The sequence below is a fragment of the Bos indicus x Bos taurus genome, chromosome 2, assembly GCF_003369695.1.
Source record: "Bos indicus x Bos taurus breed Angus x Brahman F1 hybrid chromosome 2, Bos_hybrid_MaternalHap_v2.0, whole genome shotgun sequence".
NCBI lineage: Eukaryota > Metazoa > Chordata > Mammalia > Artiodactyla > Bovidae > Bos > Bos indicus x Bos taurus.
The window spans coordinates 85470299-85491144 of NC_040077.1; the positions used below are offsets into that span (position 1 = coordinate 85470299).

At 37.2% G+C, this 20846-nt stretch overlaps 1 protein-coding gene across 9 annotated transcripts in view; it reads right to left on the reverse strand.

Annotated features, from left to right (window-relative positions):
• Positions 1-1924: 1924 nt before the first annotated feature.
• ANKRD44 (ankyrin repeat domain 44) overlaps positions 1925-20846 on the reverse strand; it is a 312052-nt gene continuing 293130 nt past the window's right edge. For 4 of the 9 annotated variants that reach the window (XM_027563508.1, XM_027563498.1, XM_027563489.1 and 1 more), the window contains exons 20-28: positions 19475-19592; positions 18165-18381; positions 14569-14656; positions 13893-13976; positions 12737-12882; positions 11709-11791; positions 9680-9762; positions 8515-8606; positions 1925-6200 (exon numbers count right to left, since the gene is read on the reverse strand). In XM_027563508.1, coding sequence (XP_027419309.1) covers positions 5953-6200; positions 8515-8606; positions 9680-9762; positions 11709-11791; positions 12737-12882; positions 13893-13976; positions 14569-14656; positions 18165-18381; positions 19475-19592 — 1159 coding nt within the window. In that variant the 3' untranslated portion in view covers positions 1925-5952. Of the gene's footprint in view, positions 6201-6401; positions 7754-8514; positions 8607-9679; positions 9763-11708; positions 11792-12736; positions 12883-13892; positions 13977-14568; positions 14657-18164; positions 18382-19474; positions 19593-20846 lie in introns of those variants that run through there. The other 5 variants (XM_027563567.1, XM_027563537.1, XM_027563546.1 and 2 more) reach the window with 2 other exon arrangements.

Sequence of the window (20846 nt, forward strand, 5' to 3'; positions counted from 1 at the left end):
AAGAAAATAAAATCTGTCACTGTTTTCATTGTTTCCCCATCTATTTGCCATGAAGTGATGGACCTGGATGCCATGAGCTTAGTTTTTTGAATGTAGAGTTTTAAGCCAGCTTTTTCACTCTTCTCTTTCACTTTCATCAAGAGGCTGTTTAATTCCTCTTCCCTTTCTGCCATAAGGGTGGTGTCATCTGCATATCTGAGGTTTTTGATATTTCTCCCAGCAATCTTGATTCCAGCTTGAGCTTCATGCAGCCCGGCATTTTGCATGAGGCACTCTGCATATAAATAAGCAGGGTGACAATATACACCCTTGATGTACTCCTTTCCCAATTTTGATGCAGTCTGTTGTTCCATGTCTTGCTCTACAGTCTTCAAGATTGAAAAACACTAAGGTTTATATACTTGAATAAGGAGTAAGGCAAGGCAGAGAGCAATACCTCTCTGAACATCTCTAGCAGAAAAAAAAAAAAAACCCACAAAACATGGTATGGCAGATCAACATAGAAGAGAGAACACCTACAGACAGAAATGTGTATTCAGATCACTAATACACACAAATTTGAGCAATTAAATAACTTCTCTGGGATTCAGTGTCTTCATGAAAAAGGTGGTAATCAGATTCAGCTAGACTGTGAGAACTGTTAACATTCTAGGACACAGTGATCTGAGGAACTCGGGAAACTCCCTCCTGTGCCTCCCTCCCCATGTGCCGCGGCAATCTCTTTTTCATCAGCTGAACATTCCATACTTAGGAATCTGTTTCTCAGTGCTTCTAGGGACTGTTCCTGAGTTATTACCCAAGGAGAGACCATTTGAATGGTGAGACAAATGGAGAGGTAATTCTATGTATATCTTTAAGGACAGTGCTGAAAAGTTGGGTCTTGTGTTACTATGAAGGGGACGACAGAGGATGAGATGGCTAGATGGCATCACTGACTCGATGGACGTGAATCTGAGTGAACTCCGGGAGTTGGTGATGGACAGGGAGGCCTGGCGTGCTGCGATTCATGGGGTCGCAAAGAGTCGGACACGACTGAGCGACTGAAATAAATGAATAATGAATGAACTTAAGACCCTGGTAGTGGCGGCAGCAACAAAGATAAACACGGTTTATTTCACAATTTTGTGGGTGCCACCACTACCTAAAGGAGACCAGTCCTGGGTGTTCTTTGGAAGGACTGATCCTGAGGCTGAAACTCCAATACTTTGGCCACCTCATGCGAAGAGCTGACTCACTGGAAAAGACCCTGATGCTGGGAGGGATTGGGGGCAGGAGGAGAAGGGGACGATAGAGGATGAGATGGCTGGATGGCATCACTGACTCGATGGACAGGAGTTTGGGTGAACTCCGGGAGTTGGTGATAGACTGAGAGGCCTGGCGTGCTACGATTCATGGGGTCGCAAACAGTCGGACATGACTGAGCGACTGAACTGAACTGAACTGAACAGGTTTCTCCTTTTCTGATATATGTGATCTGTAGACTTTATTATATAGATTACATTATTATATAAATAATTATATATTATTATTAATCACATTTCTCCCTCTTACTTCAGCTATAAGAAAATTTAGACCAAACTCAAATTTAGTTATAACCACTGCATTAAATTTAGAATTCCTGTAGTTTGAGTTCTGTTTTGTTGTCCTAATTTTCCTGTTTCCAGTTTATCACATCTTTTGTTGCAAGCCAGCTTAACTGCTTTATAAAAAATGTTGGCGGCATAAATAGGTAAAATAAACATAAAATATCTGTCTGAAATATTTTGCTTTAATTGTGATTATATAAACAAAAATAGAAAATATATCTCTATCTTGATTATTTTAAAAGTTTAAGGTTAATTTGGCTTTAGTAGGGGATAAAAGTTTAAGTTAGCATAATAATTGGCAAAATTAGCATAACTGGAAAATTTAAAGACAACACAAATTGCAACAATATTTGTACCGCTTTTATTTGGAAAAATAACCATCTGAATGCATTTCCATAGTATATTACAGTTAAGTACTTCATGACATGATTAGCATTCAGTAGTTGAAAAAGTATTAAACTGTGCTTGAGAAGATTCCAATTGGTTCAAAGTCATTCACTGAACTAAAAGTCATTTCCTCATTTTTATAGTCATGGCATTTACCAGAGTCATTCAACTCCAATTTTCATAAGAAAACATTACAGACAAAATCCCACTGAAATCATCAAACAATATTTTATGCTGTTACAAATATGTTATGCAAAATATAACACTGGCACCAGATTTGTATCATCACGTTTTGCAAAGATATATTGCACATGCTAAAGCATAAAATATATAGACAAAACTACCAAACAAAAGATATTTGCATTGAATTTTTAGGTCACTGCATAAGAAACGCATAGAATTACATTTTATACACACACTCAGATTGTCACTATCTTAAAATGCTCTTCCCCTATAACACTGACCTATGGTTTATGGTTTTGTAAAAAGAAAGCATTTTAGCACTGCAAAATCAAACATAATTCCTATAGAAAACTTCAGCATCTTCATTTTCATTTCAAAGCAGGTAAAAGGGGAAAGAGGAAAAAAGACACTTTATACATTCAAAGAAAGGCTGAAATGAAAATTCACTGGTATTATATTGCTCTGATAACACTCAAATGAAAAAAAATACAAAACATTTCACAGAATATTTTCAGAATATACAAATATAAAAAGGCACTCTAACTTCATATCACAAGACAAAAAAAAAGGGATGGGTTCTTCAACCAACACAACAGATAAGCAAACCAAGTTGCTCAACAGTACAAAGATTACTAGTGCAGCAAATCCATTTGATGTTCTTGTCCTAATTTAATAATAAAATAATAAACCCAGCAGCTGTTTACTGCCTAAAGTACCAAAACATACTATGGTGCCCTTTTATTAGTGATAAATAGAAATCCCCTGAGCTATTTACTGTAGAATCATAGCAGATTTTAGGCAATTTGGAGATAGTAATGTATTTACCAAGGATAGGCAGACATGGCAAATAGGTAAGTGCAATGAAACATGATCCCTGTGGCTGTGGTTAAAATACAGTCTAAAAATAACATATTAAGGTAAAAGCACAAAACAACCAAGACTCAATTAAAAGCACAATGTTTTCTGTTTTTGTTTTTCTTAGAAAGCTATGTGGCAAATCTAGTTTTCTAAGAGATGTGAGTGAAAAACACAGAACTCAGTTTTTAAAGTCGTTCCTTAAGGGAAAAAAATTGGTCTTGGGAAGAGGGAGAAAGAGAAAGAGAGTGGGGGAGAGAGATTCAATAAGCAATTCACGGCATGATTTTATTTTGTTCTTTTGTCCTCCTCCTTTCTGGCAGTGAGACTGGGGAAAAGTCAGAATGCAGCTCCAGAGATAATGTCGCAGAGCTGTCACTGCCTTGCCGTAATATTTCTTGTTCTCTGTGCTACTCTATAGGAGAAATGGTAACGCTGCTTCACCATTAAATCAGGCATCGCGTTTCCTGCTTTAAAGGCCAACTGAGCAAGATTTCCATTCACTTCTGGAAAAAGACTCCACAATGTATCACGTTTCTGCAGTGTTAGAGCTCCCTTACTTTCAGGGGTTTGGTAAAGGTAAGGTCATTATTGCTCATTAACAATTTATCCACTTTTTCAAAACTCATCTCCAAGCAGACAAAAAGGACAGAGAAAAGAAAGGAACACAACACCAAGAATTAAAAAAAAACAATGGCAGTGGTGAAACAAAAGGTTTCAATGAAACTAATACCAGTTCTTATAAGTCCTTTGAACAAGTTCTCATTTGTGAAGAACCCAACATGAATTTTTAATAAAATCCAGAATATTACAGAGTGAAGACTTTTACAGTTAGATGAAATACATAATATGGTATCTGTATTTGATCTAGGTATGTTAGGACACTGTTTAAAAAATATTTCACATACATTAAGATAGAAATTTCCAGAGTGAAAATGGAACCCATTATAAAATATTGGAGAGCAGTACTCTAATGCAACATATTTCTGTCCTGTCTCTTCCTCAAGTAGAAAATAGCATGAGCTGGTGATTTGTATTTCTCTTCTTGGTACATGTGCCCACACACTGACAGAGTTTCCCATTAGGCTGCTGGGACCATGAGATTTTCAGCACATTCAGGATAATTTCCTTATCTTTCTTTGGGCCCTCTTTGTGCACATGACCCACTACCCACTTCAGTTTTCATCTCGAAGAAAAGCATAAGGACTGCAGTGTATTCTAAGCTCTGAGCTGGCTACACACAGGCTGAGTCATGGATGTTGTACCTTTTTTCAACCGATGTGGAAGAACCTGAGGGTTGGCTGGAAACCTTAGCAGTGGAATTTCTGGGCTTGCCCTCAGGAATGCAGGCCAGCCCAGGGAAAGTTCTGTATATTTTCCGGCTTCCTCGTTATTCCAAGTAAGAATTAAAAGAGAATAAACAATGGATATTTCCTCGGCATTTGTTTCATTTCAAATAAATACAAACACATATACATCAAAGTATATGAACATTTTCTCTAGTTTGGCAAAAAATTAAGCTGTGGTAAACACATTATTAGTTACAAATGTTAAGCCATCAGCTAGAAATCTGTGTCATAAGAAATATAAAATACAATAAAGACTTACGCAAAAAGATTACATTTTAACTCCATAGAAAAGCTATTTCAGTTCTTACTTCCATTTTGAAGGAAAACAATTTAAATCTTCAATTTTAGACTGAAGCATTTTGGTCCTCGTGTATAGCTGGCTGATGAACTACAGACACAGATAAATACATACATATACATGTGCATGTGTACGTGTGTAATTTAAAGTCTCATTCTTCTTTTTGTACAGCTATTCCAGGTGCGGAGCGGGGTCCATTTGACCTAGAAGCTTTGGCAGAGGAGAGGGAGCAGACACAGTGTTCACTACGATGATTTCATCAGGAAGCAACTTTAATCGGCTTTAATTTCCATTTCACCCATTTTTACATCGTGCTTTCACTTCATTCTTTTTTGGAGTCACACTTCCACTCACTGAGCATGACTTTGACCGAAAAGCTCATATAACATTTCACTACTGATGAACAATACTGATGGCTGTTATGTTTTTAATAAAGTTAGTATTTTGATTTACAGACAAATTAATAAAGGGTAGTTTCATATTTGCATATATCTCAAAAGTTTCGGTGCAATATAATTTTCACCTGAAATGTTATTGAAGTGATTCCGGTTCAATCATTTGGTGAAAATTAGTCACAGGCTTTTTACAGGGAGCACTGGGTGCCATATTTTTGTTAAATGAAAAGAGCAAGTTCAATTTTCAGTGGATTTTCCCCTTCATTTGGCAACTTAAAAATCCTCAAAAAGAAGTTCTGGATATTTCAGTACACTATAGAGAGGATATCACTAGCGCCACCTGGGAAGCCTATGAATAATTGGACTCCCTTAAAAAAGATTATTACAGGCATTATTTCTGAAGATGAACACCTCTACCTTTGGCTTCTAGTAAGGAAGTAAACATCAAATTGAGCAGAGGTTTGAGGCATCTCCTATCCAGCCCTTCCCTCCCTTCCTTGGGGACATGAATGTCACATCGATACACTTTTGAGAACTCACTGCTGAGTGAGTACATGAAAAAAAGAAAAAAAAAATCTCCCTCTTTGTTGCATTATCCCCAAAGAAAAAGAATTAAATGTTTTTTTTTTTTTTAATTCCATATTTAAAATGAGAGGTAGACTTTCACAGAAGTATCTCAGCTCTAAGGAAAACATGAAACAAAGTAAAACCAAGGCCCAACTGTGTGAGAGCTTTGCCCTACAGCCTAGCTGCCTTCCCTGGGCTTGATTAATTTCTTCTCTACTGGCTTCTGGAAGCTCGGCCCATAATAATACTTGAACACAACATACATCTGGAATTCAAGCTTTGTTCCCTTCCTCCAACATGGGTGATCAAGGAAAAGCTTCTACAGTCCAAAATCAGAAAGTTTCCGAATCAGAATCATTCTCATTGTACCCATCCTCAGAGCCTACATTGTTACTGCACAGGCTAACCATGCTACCCAGGTTGGAGAGGGTCGTCCTGCTCAAACTGTCTTTTTTAAAACAAACGAAGTTGACAGCCGTCATTGTACTGGAAGGAGAAAAAGTCATCATGGTAGCCAGAATGAGGGCCAGGCAGTCAGCCACGTCTTTGTTAGGAGCACAAGCCAGGGCCGGGGTATGACCTGGGCGTAAATGCAGACAAGGCAGTGGTTAGTCCGGGCAATCCAGAAGTGGCGTGAGCGTCCCACAGTACATCTCAAACGACCTCACACGTGGAGATGTATGTCGAGTTAGAAATCATGCCAGGCAAAAGGAGTTACTTCCCACAAGTCATGCTTGGGGTGAGGCTGGAGGGGACCAGGAAGGGGTAGACATTTGATGGAGGGTTTTTTTTTTTCTTCCCCAGCTTACATGACAACAACAAGCACTATATTATCCGGAGTTAGGCAGGATTCCAGTCTTCATCTAGTGAACAGAAACATGAGGGGGGGCGGTGTGTGTGACACAATTCCACAAAAAACAAAAACAGCCACAGGACAATCAGAAAGCTGTTTCCACTTGAGAGCACACACACCATGCGCCTTGGGCTGGGGTCAGGGCACTCTCATTCTGAGAACAATGACTTTCCGTCAGATTAGAGAGGGTGTTGAGAATCAGGTGTCTGTAAGAGTCAGTAACACTGTTTTGTCACTTTATATATACTTTACATGAAGAATGCACCAGGAAGCTGGTTCTAGAGAGATGGAATCATTTGAGTAGATGAGATACAGCACTGGTTGGTTGTGGTGAAATGTACTATCATTTAAAAGAAACTTAAACAGAATTTTAAATAATGTCAACACCACCAGCCAAAGTCCCAAATCCTAAATGTAACAGGTATGGGGAGACTGCTGTGTGCCATGGAGTCATGTCATTCTCTACTATGTGAACTTGATGGGTCAGGTCTGGAAGAGAAAACTATTTCAACACATGAAGCAGGAGCCATGGGGAGGTAGGTGAAGTCTTCGATTCAGTCTACCCTTATTCAACCTTTATTCTATTGGCTGGAAAGGTTTAGCCTGCCCCCTCTCCTGGCTAAACTTTCTACTAACCACTGGCTCATTTTATTCAGAGGCACTGGCTCAAAAATCTTAATTTTTTGCTGTATCATTTGTTAGCACTTGACCTGATTTCTGCTCCCCTCCCCGCTTAACAGACAAGTCCTCTCTCTGGTATGAAGACAAACAAGAATGGACAGATACCTTAACATTCCATTCCACAAAGGTTTGTGATAAGTAATTAAGATTGCAGTGCGGTACAAAATCATCCCAAATGTTCCTAGGCCTTTAGGGTGTAGCTAAGCTCTGATATAGTCTGTGGTTATACAACCCTGGTGCACTTATTCTTGAGTTTGCTATGGGCTGAACAAGCCCCAGATATAGCAGACTTACACTGCAGAAAGGCAAAACTAATTCATTCTGGTCTCTTGGGTCATTTTGGAGAAAACTCCAACCCTAAAGTATTAATGTATATACATATAGTGGTAATAAGAAGGTGAGGGAAGGTGGGGCAGGAAGACTGAGGAGATGGAGTAATAGAGAACTTTTCGCATCTCCTACATGAGTCAGGTTGGGGACAGAGCGGGGTACATGCTAGGATAAATGGGGCTGCAAAACCAAAACTAATAGGAGTCAGCTAATGATGTCATATGGCTGCTTACTTCTGAGAAATAGGCATGAGCTGCTAATTCCAATACCTGTAATAAGCAGTTGAATTATGTTAATACATCTTATAATACTTGAATTAAATGCCACAATTAATGCCACATTCAAAAAACTACTGAATTGATAAATATCCAGAAGTTCCTCTTTTGCTCCCCAAAGTTAAAAGGCATGGTAGTTTAATATAATTCTCATACTCATGAGTTTCTAAATTTCTTAGGAAACAGAGTAGAAAGCTTCTGTTAAGAGTTAGTTCATTCAGAAAAGAAATGTGGTATAGATCAGAAGAAGGTTTCAAGCCTAGATGTTCATTTAAAAATTTTTGGATATTCCCCAAATATCCATACTGAAAATACAAGTTCTGATCTGTTCTGCAAAATAATACCTAGAGGTTTGATCTCAGAATGAACTGAAATACAAAGATGTTTTAATTTGAGCCCTTGAGCATGCACCCATGACACATGTGATCCCTAACTCTTCAGCATGTGCAGTTAAAATTTCATTCGAATACCAAGTTGAGTGTATCTAACATATTTCAACCCCCATGCTGAGGAGTTTGAGACCAGCTGCTAACATGACATGCATATGGAAGGCGCTGGTGGACTGCAGGGAGACTATGTGTTTTACAACAACAGACAGGACAAATTATCTTTGTTGACTGCTCACACACAGGGAACTTCCAAGGGAAAGAGAGTTCTCACTGCTTTTTTAAACTAGCTCCTGGCTTTCCCATTTTCCTCTGGCTTCACAGCAGGTGCATTGGCACCTGAAATAATGGCTTACTTTTCCCACTTACCATTTTCATCTACAGCAAGTACACAAGCCCCTTTGGCCAGCAGCTCCTCAACGACCACTTTCAAGCCATTGCGTGCGGCCACATGGAGGGGTCTGAAAAAAAGACAACACCGAGTGTCAACCGCAATACATATTTGTATGAGAATGTGGCATTTTGAGTAGTCTGTGTAGTTGAAAGAAAGAAAGGACTTGAGAATCTATAAATAACACGAGTATTTTTACTTTTTCAAAAAAGATTTCTGAAGAGCTAAAGATCCAACTGTTCTTCCACATTGGCCCAAATTCTTCTGCAGATATTATTGTACAAATATTTTACACCTCAAACAACCTTAGTGACAAGTCACAGGGAGCCAGAGAAAGAACTCAAGTTCTGGTGTGTTTTCTAGAAGGTTCTTTACCCCTTGCTTTCTACATCAGTATTTGAATCACTGTTTCACACAGTTAATCAATATGAAATCAATATGACTGATGTCATTATCATCCATATACATAATCTTAAACCTTGTTATTACTAAAGGCATGAAAGGAAGTTTTATTGAATTTAGAATATCTTAAAGAATAATGTCAAACAATATATTCTGCTATTCTGCTTAAAAATCTTAATGGAAAAAAATTCTTATATTTCTTTGCATATATATTCTTTGCATCTTAAAACAAATGCAAAGGTAATTTCCTAAAATGGAAAATGAAGCAGCTTTTAGGTCTTTCATGCTAAGGATTACACTGAATTATATTAAAATATAATTAACACAAATAGCTTAAATGCTTCAAACATATTCTGGGAACCTGATTTATAAAACTTGTTTTCCAGTAAGAATACATAAAACTAATACATTTAAAAAATAGTTTATCCTCAAATATGGAGGCTGATAAGATTTTCTAACAACCACTATATTTTTAGTACTACCTTAGAAATATCAGCAAGGAAAAACACAGACCTCACAAAATTCTATGAAGGCATATCAGAAGAAAATTTCTAACTAAAAATGTCTAGCTTGGTCAGCAATTGTAGATAGTGACCATGAACTTCAGAAAGGAAAAGCCAGATTTGTGTCTTTCATCACTGCATCCCCCAACTCTAGCCTAGAATATAGCACATTTTTATTGTTGGTCGAGTAAATGACTATGAATCTGGGACTTAGTCACACTTTAGTAGTCACACTTACGTCTGCAGTGCATTGTTTTTTGCATTAATAAGGCTCTCATCTTGTATCTTGTCAAGTATTAACAAGGCACATTTTTCATGACCCTAACGAAGGAAAAAAAGATAAGTAAATGGAACAGAGATACAGAACTGTCCTGGGGAAATCACTTCAGTATGCTTTAAATTTAACATGTATTCCCTGCCTAATATCAAAATAGGCTATTTTCTGAATAATACATTTTCTTCTAAGAGCAAATGGTTAATCAGCCCTAGATTTTCAAAGATTCTAAATAAGGTGTTTTAGGACTTGACTAATATAAATCTGATCTAAAATATTATAATTTTTACGATAACTTTTAGAATTACTGTCCAGAGAGCTGAAGTTGATGCTATATGTCAGCTAGGTCAGCAGATAAACAGAGAGTAGAATTAGGAGTGTCCTTTAAATTCTTCAACAAAGCTTTTTAAACACAAGTCAAGTCCCATCTCCTTCCTCAAGCCTTCAAATACCCCATTGTACCTGTTATCTGTATCATTCATCACTGGCTGCCTTATATAATAGAGTCTTTTCCAGCAAAGGTCATTCTTTTATTCCTCATTCAAAAGATACCTCTATATGTTATGACTAATGATAGTTTAAAATCTAAAGAATTAACTAATAAAATAGAGACCCTTTTGGAACTTCAGGCCCAGCGCCTGGTTAAGGGGTGACCACTTCCTAAACCCTTGACACTCAAAATGTGGCCCAACAGAACAGCAGGATCAGCATCACCTGGGAGTTAGAATATTGACCCTCAAGCCCCACTCTTGGATCTACTAAATTAGAATCTGCATTTGAACCAGATTATCAGGGGATTCATTTGCACAATAAGTCTGAAAAGCATTGTACTTATATTCATGAAAACACCACAACTTGACATGAACTTCAGGAACCTGAGCACTTTTTGTGGTACCCACTTTTTGCGGATCATGAAATGGGAAAATGTAACCAATGAAAGGAATAGCTGAGACTTCTGGTACCACTGGGTACAGATAACACCTTTGATGATACAACGATATTGGAACAAACCACCATCACTGGTGTCAACTAGCATCATATTACAATGCCTTATAAGGGAAACACGTAAAGATAATTTTAGAAGTGTCTATGGAGTTTTCATTGTCATGTACTGCTGGTGGAATGTAAATGGTTAAAACCTTATTACAGGGCATTTTGGTCTTAGAAGTGTTCATAGCCTTAGACTCACTAATTTCATATTTAGGAATTTATTCAGATTATTATACTACAATTAGTATTATTTGTAGTAGCATATATTTGAAACAAGGAAACGTTTAACAATAAGGGATGGGTTGAATCAAGGGTAGCACAATCCTAAGGCAGGGTTCCATACATCTTACAAAACACTATAATATATGATGTCTGAAAGGAAGATATTCATAATATATGATTCAGTAATGAAAGCAGGTTATCCAACAGTATGATCCCACTCTCATAAAACCATACATTTATTTTTTTACAGAAGCAGGAACCTTAAGCTATATGTGAACATGATGCTCTTAAAACAAACACATTCTTTGCACTGAACTACGTACCAGAAGAAAAGGGAGACAAGAGAAGCATACCTAAATGAATACATTTATTTGCCTCATAAAAGAGTATTTTTGGCTGTGTTATTACGTCTTCAAGCAGAATAAATGAAAACATGTGGAACTGCTTATATTTTAGAAGCCATTTAACTAAGTTCCTAACCTGTGTTTAAAAGCAAAATATGATACCACAACCATGAAGACAGATTCAGTGGCAGCATCAAACCAGATTGTGGCAAGAATTCAAGTGGCAAATTCCCTGAAAAGCATAGCCCATCAACCCATTTGTGTGGGTCTGCCCTTTGCTTCCCCCTTTGATTTCACTGAGAATGACACCATCCTGGGAAAACATACATCTTAATTAAGAGCCATGATACACACACTTCTGATGGACAGATTTAGGTATTATTATTATCATTTTATCATTACACTAAAATAACCATGTTTCAAATCCATTTACATACTTTACTACTAGCCAAATGTAAGGATGTGTTCAAGTCCTTATCCTTCACAGTCAGGTCAGCCTGGGCACTGTTCACCAAAATATCTGCAGAAAAAGCCAAAAGATAGTTACTAAGACTACATGCTAATTACATGCATTTTGAAGAAATTACTACCAAAACAATAATGCTTTTAAATTTGTATACTCACATTACCATAACTAATATTTTTAAAGAAAAAAGGAACAATTTATTGCCATGAAAGTGAAGGTCACTCAGTTGTGTCTGACTCTTTGCAACCCCATGGACTATATGGTCCATGGAATTCTCCAGGCCAGAATACTGGAGTGGGTAGCCTTTCCCTTTTCCAGGGGATCTTCCCAACCCAGGGATTGAACCCAGGTCTTCTGCATTGTGGGAGGATTCTCCCAAGGATATTGGAATGGGTGGCCTATCCCTTCTCAAGTAGGTCTTCCCAATCCAGGAATCAAACCAGGGTTTCCTCAGGTGGATTCTTTACCAACTGAGCTATCAGGGAAGCCACTTTATTGCCATAGTTGTTCTATTCAAATCCAAATTCCATAGTCATTAATTTATTTTTATTTCTTTGGCTGCTCCAGGTCTTAGCTGCAGCATGCATGATCTTTAGTTGAGGCACACAGGACCTAGTTTACTGATCAGGGATCAAACCCAGGCTCCCACATTGGGAGCATGGAGTCCTACCCAGTGGACCACGAGGGAAGTCCCTACAGGCATTAATTTTAATTGTCTTTACAGTTTTGTTATCTCCCAGTAAAATGATTCTATTGTTCTATTTGGTTTCTAAATGTTGACAGATTTCACTGTTATTAATTGACAAAGTCTATCAATAACCAAGTTAACACAGAGTCGGACACGACTGAAGTGACAGCAGCAGCAGCAGATCCGGTGGCTTAAATACAATGTTGGTCTTCTCTAACATGTATATACCGAGAGTATGATCACTTTCCCAACTTTACATGCCTTTGGTTTTAGACAGGCCTAAATTCCAAGCCCACAAGTCAAGCACATACCCACGGCACCAGCCTGCCCGTTCTCAGCAGCCATCATCAGTGGTGTTTTCCCTGAATTGTCTGCCGCGTTCACTTGAGCGTTGTGTCTCAGAAGAAGCTGCAAGCACTCCACGTGATCAGCAAATGCTGCTGCATGAAGTGGTGTCCTAACGATTTAAAACAGGTATGATGTTAGCGTCCTATAAACTTAACACACTCCCTTTCTATATGTGCCTGAGAAACATGTGCATGGTGTCATCTCAGGGATTTAAAACTTACTGGCTTAGAGAGATGGTGACCAGGTTCCCCCAAAAGCCATTCAGGGTAGACACTGAAGTGTCACCTATGTGAACAGCACCCCTAGATTTGGGGGGTGTAGGCAGTGGTCCTGATAATAAAATCAGCATCTTTACTGACCCTTTAATCTTGAGTTCCAATGACCTCTCTCATCATTGATAAACATACTTTCAAAATTAGGCCTTAGATTTGTAGATAATTGGCTATTTTTAAAAAAAGCCTACATCATTTAATGTGAATGGTTGGTTTCTTTGGGAGGATAATTTGGCATGATTTATCAAAGTTAAACACTATGATCTTTGAACCAAAAAATTCCAATTCTAGCACTTTTATCTCCCAGATGCACTTGCTCATGCAAACAGATACTTGTACTAGACTGTTCATTGCACCATTCACTAAAACACCAAAATTCTGAAACAACTTGAATATTCTTCAAAGGAGGACAAGCTGATTAAATTATAACATATCCAGTAAATGGAATAATATGAAGCTTTAAAAAGAATATGGTAAATATATATGTTCTGGTGTGGAAAGATCTCCAAGATATGTTAAAAGGAGAACATTAATATAGAATGTTCTCATTTGTATAAAAAGAATATAAACATATATATTTTTATATATTTATGTAGTTATCTATATACAATATTTGGAAGAAAATAAAAATTTAGAAAGAACAGTTTTAAGTAGTTTTCTCAGTGGAAGAGGCTAGGGCTTTTGGACTAAGAGGATAATTTCTTTATATGTCATTTATTACACTTAATTTTTAAAAATATGTATATATATTACTTTTTCAATCAAAAACATAGATGTTTGGCCACTATGGAGCCACAAAGAAGGCTAAGATTCAACAGACAAGAGCCATGCTCTTAGGATCACTTACCTGCCTTTGTCATCTCTACAATTGACAATACTGGAATCTATGGCCCCGAGTAACAATGATGCACAATTCTCATGATCATTTATTCTAAAATGAAAATAGATTTAAAAATTTAAAATATTGCTCTCTAAAAAATTATATATCCCCTCCTACTCCATCTTTCTATGCACTGTATCTTTAATAATCTGATGCATTTAAAAATTTTGATACAAAATTTGAGCAAAAGTTTCATTTACCAAAGAAGAATTTCAACATTACGAAGATTGGAAAATTACCATATATGAAATCTTCCTGGAATAAAATGTCTTTCTAATTATCCACAGGGATAATATTGCTACCCCCAACTTATTTTTAGCATTTGGCAGACAAGCGTGACTATTGATACACCTGAAGAGCTCTTCACATGGTGGGGACTGTTTCTCAGTCCACCCCTTCCTACCGTTTCCCTGGGTGGTTTGTGAGCCACCTTGGAACCACGGCACTTCACAAAAAGCTCCTGAAAAATCATTAATGTTAGATACTACACTTTGATATCAGACTTATTTGCCTTTAGCAGCAAAATGGAATATACTGGTCTTATCTGTAATCTAAAAGCGTTTTCCTTCTGCCAAAAGCTCTTTCCCTAGGTGTGGTTTAAAGAATTCAAGCCACACCATTAACTTCCAGTTTTTCTACTTACATTGCACAGTGCAGTGGAGTGAAAGGATTACCGATAAATGTTCGAAAGCATTTCTGCTCCAAAAGTACCTCTATACAGTTTTCATTACCTGCAAGGAACCAAAAGAATTTAGGGAGCTTCTAACATGAAACTTTGTTTAATGAAATCTATTTTTTCATTAAGTACTGAATTCTGGCCCATGAATTTTCCTGAATTGGCTGAATGATCATTCTCCATGGAATAAAATTCACTAAATGTCAAAATGTTTTTAACTATGTTTATAGGTGTTCTGAGATATAATGAATAAATTAAGCAGTGACGAGAAAGAGACCTCATTTGCAAGCGGAACAATTCTACCATACTCACAGCTCTTAGTAGATAGGTGCCTAACATAGGTATGCCTCAGTTTGTCCATATTTAGAGCAGAAAATTTCCCTTTTACCCAGATGAATAGGTTCACTTATAATTATGCACCCTAGGGAAGGGAGGAAGATGTGATTGATAAAAAACAGTACTTATGATAGTGCAGGTTAAAGGGCTTTGACTGTAAAACACTATATGGTATTTAAAAGGGTACCAAGGACACGACTGAGCGACTGATCTGATCTGATCTGAAGAACAGTTCCTGACAAATAGTATGGACCCACTAAGTATTTTTTAGTGAGTAGATGAACAAATGTGAATAATTACTTTCAACAAAATGGCAGGTAGTTTTCAAATCAACTGAATTTAAGTAAGGCCCCAGCTCTGTGAGCTTACTTGTTATGTGATCTATGAGCCTCCATTTCCTACATATAAAAAAATCGGAGAAGGAATACCTGCCCTATTGATGTCACAGGATGATGGGAAATTTACTTGATAAAGGACCTACATGAGGTTTGTGAAGCAATGTTCTCATACAATTGTTAAGGCAAGAAGGTAAAGCTATTTGGCTTTGGAATATGGATTGTTGCCCTGGAAACCTCTTCTTGGCTGAGTTATGTGCTAAATTAGAGCTCTCTTCTGATCTACCCCAGAATTATGTTGATTGAACAATTTTAAGTACTAAAATAAGTCAAACTTTTTTTGTACCTATAGAGAAAAAAAGTGAAACTTTGCTTTTAGGAGGACTGAGAAGTGTATGAAGTAATGAACATACAAATCCCCTAATTTTATGTCAGTTATACTGTTTAGCTTTCTAACTATATCCAACTGTCACTCAAATATTCCCAGACATTTCAACCTCTCTATTACTATGAATTTCCCTGAAGGACCTAGCTTGGGGCAGCACCTACATAAACCATTTCTTGGAGGCTATATGAATCTCAATGTAAAGGTCTGTGTAGGTAGGACTGGGGATCCTTGAATGACTTTCAGTGTTTCAAAGTGCTCAGTGAAGGAGATTCTGGGAAAAGGGGAGCTTAAACCTCCAATCTGGAAGACTACACTGGAAGTGTAGATTCCAGTGGATTGTTTAGGAGAGGCCTGCTCCCCTTCCCCTGCTTGTACCTGGAGAGGTCTTAGAACAGACAGACCTATCACCCCCGCCCCATCCAACTCCACACGGGAGAAAATGTGGTCTGTGGGAGGTTTGCCACCTGCTGTTATAATCAACACTGGCACTCCATCACCCCCCTCCTGTAGGTTTTCCAGTGCTAGATAGATCTTGCAGCTTAACTCACATGGGGCTTAGGGTGACCTTACCCATTAGCAAGTAAATTAAAAAAAAAAAATCACAATCCTCCAATGGCCGGGAGGGAACAAAACCAAACTGCAAAAGTGGAAAATTTGACTCTTACTGAGGTCAGAACCAATGAAAAAAAGAGGATCGTAATAAAAACATAATGAAAGATCTTAAACTGATACAGTTAGAGCACCATAAAACTTTTCTGGACCCAATAATCATAGTTTCTAAGTGAAAATTTTAATAGAAGAATTGATTATGGATAAATAAAACAACAGAAGCACAGTAAGAAACATATGGACATGAATTTGCAAACTCTGGGAGACAGTGGAAAAGAGAGGAGTCTTACGTGCTAATACAGTCCACCGGGACTTAGCAATAGAACAACAACAGAACTATATGGGAAAATATTCATATAAGCTTAGAGGTAGGAGATCTTTTTAAGCAAGACTGTAAACCTACATACCATAGAAGAAAAAATCTCACAGATTCAACTACACAAAAGTTCAAAATCTTTACATGGAAAAAGATAGCATTAACAAGGAGCAAAGACAAATAGTGAACTGAGAAAAAAAAGTTTGCAACACACATAACACAGAGAGGATTCATATTCTAAGACAAGGTGCTCCTACAAATGTGTGAAAAAAGATAAACCACTCAATAGGGAAAAAATGAGCAATAGATGGAAAAAGTAATTTCCAGAAGAGGAAATGCAAATACATAAATCAGTACACAATTAGACAAGGAAACACAAAATAAAATGAGATACCCTTTTTTTGTCCTTCAAATTGACAAAAATTAAAAAGATTAACATCACCTTGGGCTAACAAAAGCTTTTATTTACATTTGGTGGGGTAAAAATTATGCCATACTAAAGCAGTATGGTATAATTTATTAAAGTTTAAAAATATACAAGCCCTCATCATTTATTTTATTTGGAAATTTATTATTTTATTTTATTATTTATTATTTTATTTGGAAATTTATCTAACAGAATAAAGTACCATGATATGAACATACACACTCCAGTACTGTTTGTAATGAGAAAAAAAGCCTAAAAACAATTTGAATGTTCGTCAACAGGGATCTGGTTGAATAAATATTAAATTCTGATATACACACTCATACTCATGCATGTCTATATCTATTTATCTGATATAAAATATTCAACTATTAACAAGATCAATGTATATAGATACATATTGATTTGTAAGGTTATCTGCAATAGAATGTTGAGTGTACAATAAGAAAAGTTATAGAATATTTGTTATATGAATTCTAGTTTTAAAAAAGATGTACATACATATATATTGATTTACATTTTCAAGGGAGAATTATGAAAAATAAATACCAAATTACATCAAAAAGTAAGTTTGGAAATGACTTAATTTTACTTTAGAGGCTTCAGTATTTTTTAAATGTAACAATTATCAGGCATTGAACTTTTTCTACTCAAATAAGTGAAACACAGAATTTTAAATCTCCTCAGTAGCAAGTATAACTAAATAAATGGGACTACGTGACATAAAAATGCAATGCTGAAAGATAAATCATGTGCCTACCAGCTGTCAATTGTGACATTATTACATCATATTGTTTTGGTTGTTTTTAGCTGTATTATTTCAATTCCTTGTAGGATCCCTGGTTATCTCATATAGAAAAGAAAGCCTGATTTAAACTAGTTAGTTCATCAGAAGTTCTGATGAGGAGTTACATGTTACTGGTTAAGAAAAAGTGTGAAGTAATTTTTCATTCCAATATGGCATCATGATAGCCACGGAGGGAAAAATATTTTCTAAAAAAGGTATTTTTGTTTGTTTGTTTTGCAGTATCTGAATGCAGAAAGAGTGGATACCTTGGTTACAGCATCATGTTATGTTCTCACTTCCTTTGAGATCACAGTAGTGTTGGGATAGGAAGTCTACTGGAATCAGTCAAGTGACAATTAACTCACCATTGTAACAAGCCCAGTGCAGTGGCGTGTAGCCTTGGTTGTCTTTGAAAGAACAGTCCTCCTCGGAAAGTGCCATCTGGAGCAGCTCACTCAGCCACGTGGCATGGCCACGAGCAGCTGCATAGTGCAAGGGTGTCCTCCCTCTGGAATCTTTACACAGAATCGACACTTCTTGTTCCAGCAGCATTTGCACACATTCCTCATGTCCCGTCATAATCTGAAGCATCGCAATTAAAAACACAACACAAATCTAAGAAGACTCAGCAAGCAAAGTTGTTGACTAAGTGGGGTTAGGCTCGAAGTAAGTAGACATAACACCCAGGTCTTAAGGGAAAAGACTCTTATCCTACTTCAGAGAAACACCCACCTGTAAATGAGGACAGTAATAATGACCTCATAGGCTGTTGTGAGGACTAATAAGATATGTAAAGGCTCCCGGACTGCTGTGTGGCCCATAGGAAGTACCAAAAAGTACCTAAAATAAGATCTATGATTATGGCATTAAACATTTAGAGTTCCTCTTCTCTTCATTGATCATGGTGGTCAGCACCATCTTTAAATAACAATTTCCTGATTTCTGCTTTTGTTTCATTTAGATTTCTTGATATACTTTAAAAAACAGTTCAGCAGGTGTTTATGAAGAATTACACACAGTGTACTTATTTCAGCAGAGTACATACTTCAGGTGGTAAATGGGCCCACATTGTAATAAAGAACAATTAAAAATAGCGTGGTTACTCAAAACTAGGTAATCATCAGAATAAATTACAACACCTGCACACAATGGAGGATTAAAAAAGATAGGGCAGAAAAATATTTAGTGATATGGACAAAGGTACTTGGTATACTATAAGAAAAAAAAAGGTTCCAAATAGCATCTTCAGTATTCTTTTTAAGATTTAAAACAAATCTATATTTAGAAAGAAGATTGGTGATATATATCAAAAAGTGGTTATCTCCAGGAGGTAAGATTACTAGAGATTACTATTTTGTTATTTGTGCTTTAAGATTTTTTTTGCAAATTTCCTATGATGTGCATGCAATCAGAAAGCAGAACTAAGTCTTGCAACAATAGGTGTTCATGTATCTATTATCACAGTCAGACATGGCAACTCAAGAGCAGAACCTCAGAGTACCTGCCATTATTTTATCTTTGCAAAAGATTTTGTAATTTCTTTTTGACTGACTGAGGTTAATTGGTTATCTCAGGCAACAATCTTCTTACTAAAAATTCATAAGGAGGTAAAAAAAAAAGAAGAAACAAGTTCACTACAGAATTGCTTGACTAAAGCTAAGGAAGATGTACATACCCCTCTGTGTAAAGCTGTGCAGCCCATGATGTCGACAGCATCTACATTTGCTTCCTTTTCAAGTAACAATGAAACAGCATCACTGTGTCCATACGCTACTGCAAGCATTAGTGGGGTTCTAGGAAAAGAGAGAAATTGGGCTTTTATTTTTTAATTAATTAATTTAATTGGAGGATAATTACTTTACAATATTGTGATGGTTTTTGCCATACATTGACATGAATCAACCATGGGTACATGTGTCTAACCCATCCTGAACCCCCCCCCACCTCCCTCCCCACCTCATCACTTGGGGTTGTCCCAGAGTACCAGCTTTGAGTGCCCTGCTTCATGCACTGAACTTGCACTGGCCATCTATTTAACATAGAGTAATATACATGTTTCAATGCTAGTCTCTCAAATCATCCCACCCTCGTCTTTTCCCACAAAGTCCATAAGTCTGTTCTTTACATCTGTGTCTCTTTTGCTGTATTACACATAGGATTGTTGTTATCATCTTTCTAAATTCCATACGTGTTAATATACAGTATTTGTGTTTCTCCTTCTGACTTACTTCACTCTGTATAATAGGTTCCAATTTCATCCACCTCATTAGCACTGTCTCAAATGCAGTTCTTTTTTATAGCTGCATAATATTCCATTGTGTATATGTACCACAACTTCCTTATCCATTTGTCTGCTGATGGACATCTAGGTTGCTTCCATGTCCTAGCTATTGTAAACAGTGCTGCAATGAACACTGGGGTACATGTGTCTCTTTCAATTCTGGTTTCCTAGGTGTGTATGCCCAACAGTGGGATATCTGGGTTGTATGGCAGTTCTATTCCCAGTTTTTTAAGGAGTCTCCACACTGTTCTCCATAGTAGCTGTACCAGTTTGCATTCCCACCAACAGGGTAAGAGAGTTCCATTTTAACCACACCCTCTCCCGCATTTACTGTCTGTAGACTTTCTGATTATGGCCCTCTGACCAGCATGAGATAATACCTCATTGTGGGTTTTGATTTGAATGGGCTTTTAAAAAGAAGATTAAAAAATACTCATCACTTCCAGTGGGAGCATCTTCCTCTCTTCCTTTGTCTCTCTGTCTCTCTCTTTCTCAGTCTCTCTCCCTTTTTGACAATTGCTTAGTATTTTCTGAGTGTCCCCGATTTGCTCTCTACTACCTGGAACAAACTATCTGCCTCTGGTCTCTAATGACCACATGGAATGGTGGCAGTGGAATGATCAGTATGAGTAGGGCAGAAGAAAGTTCCACCTCAAGATGCTCACTTGAATCCCATCATTTTCAGAACTATGCAGCATTGGCCAAGTATCAATTGAGCAGGGAGTGTGTGTATATAAGAGATGCTCTTGTTTCCATCAGAGCAACT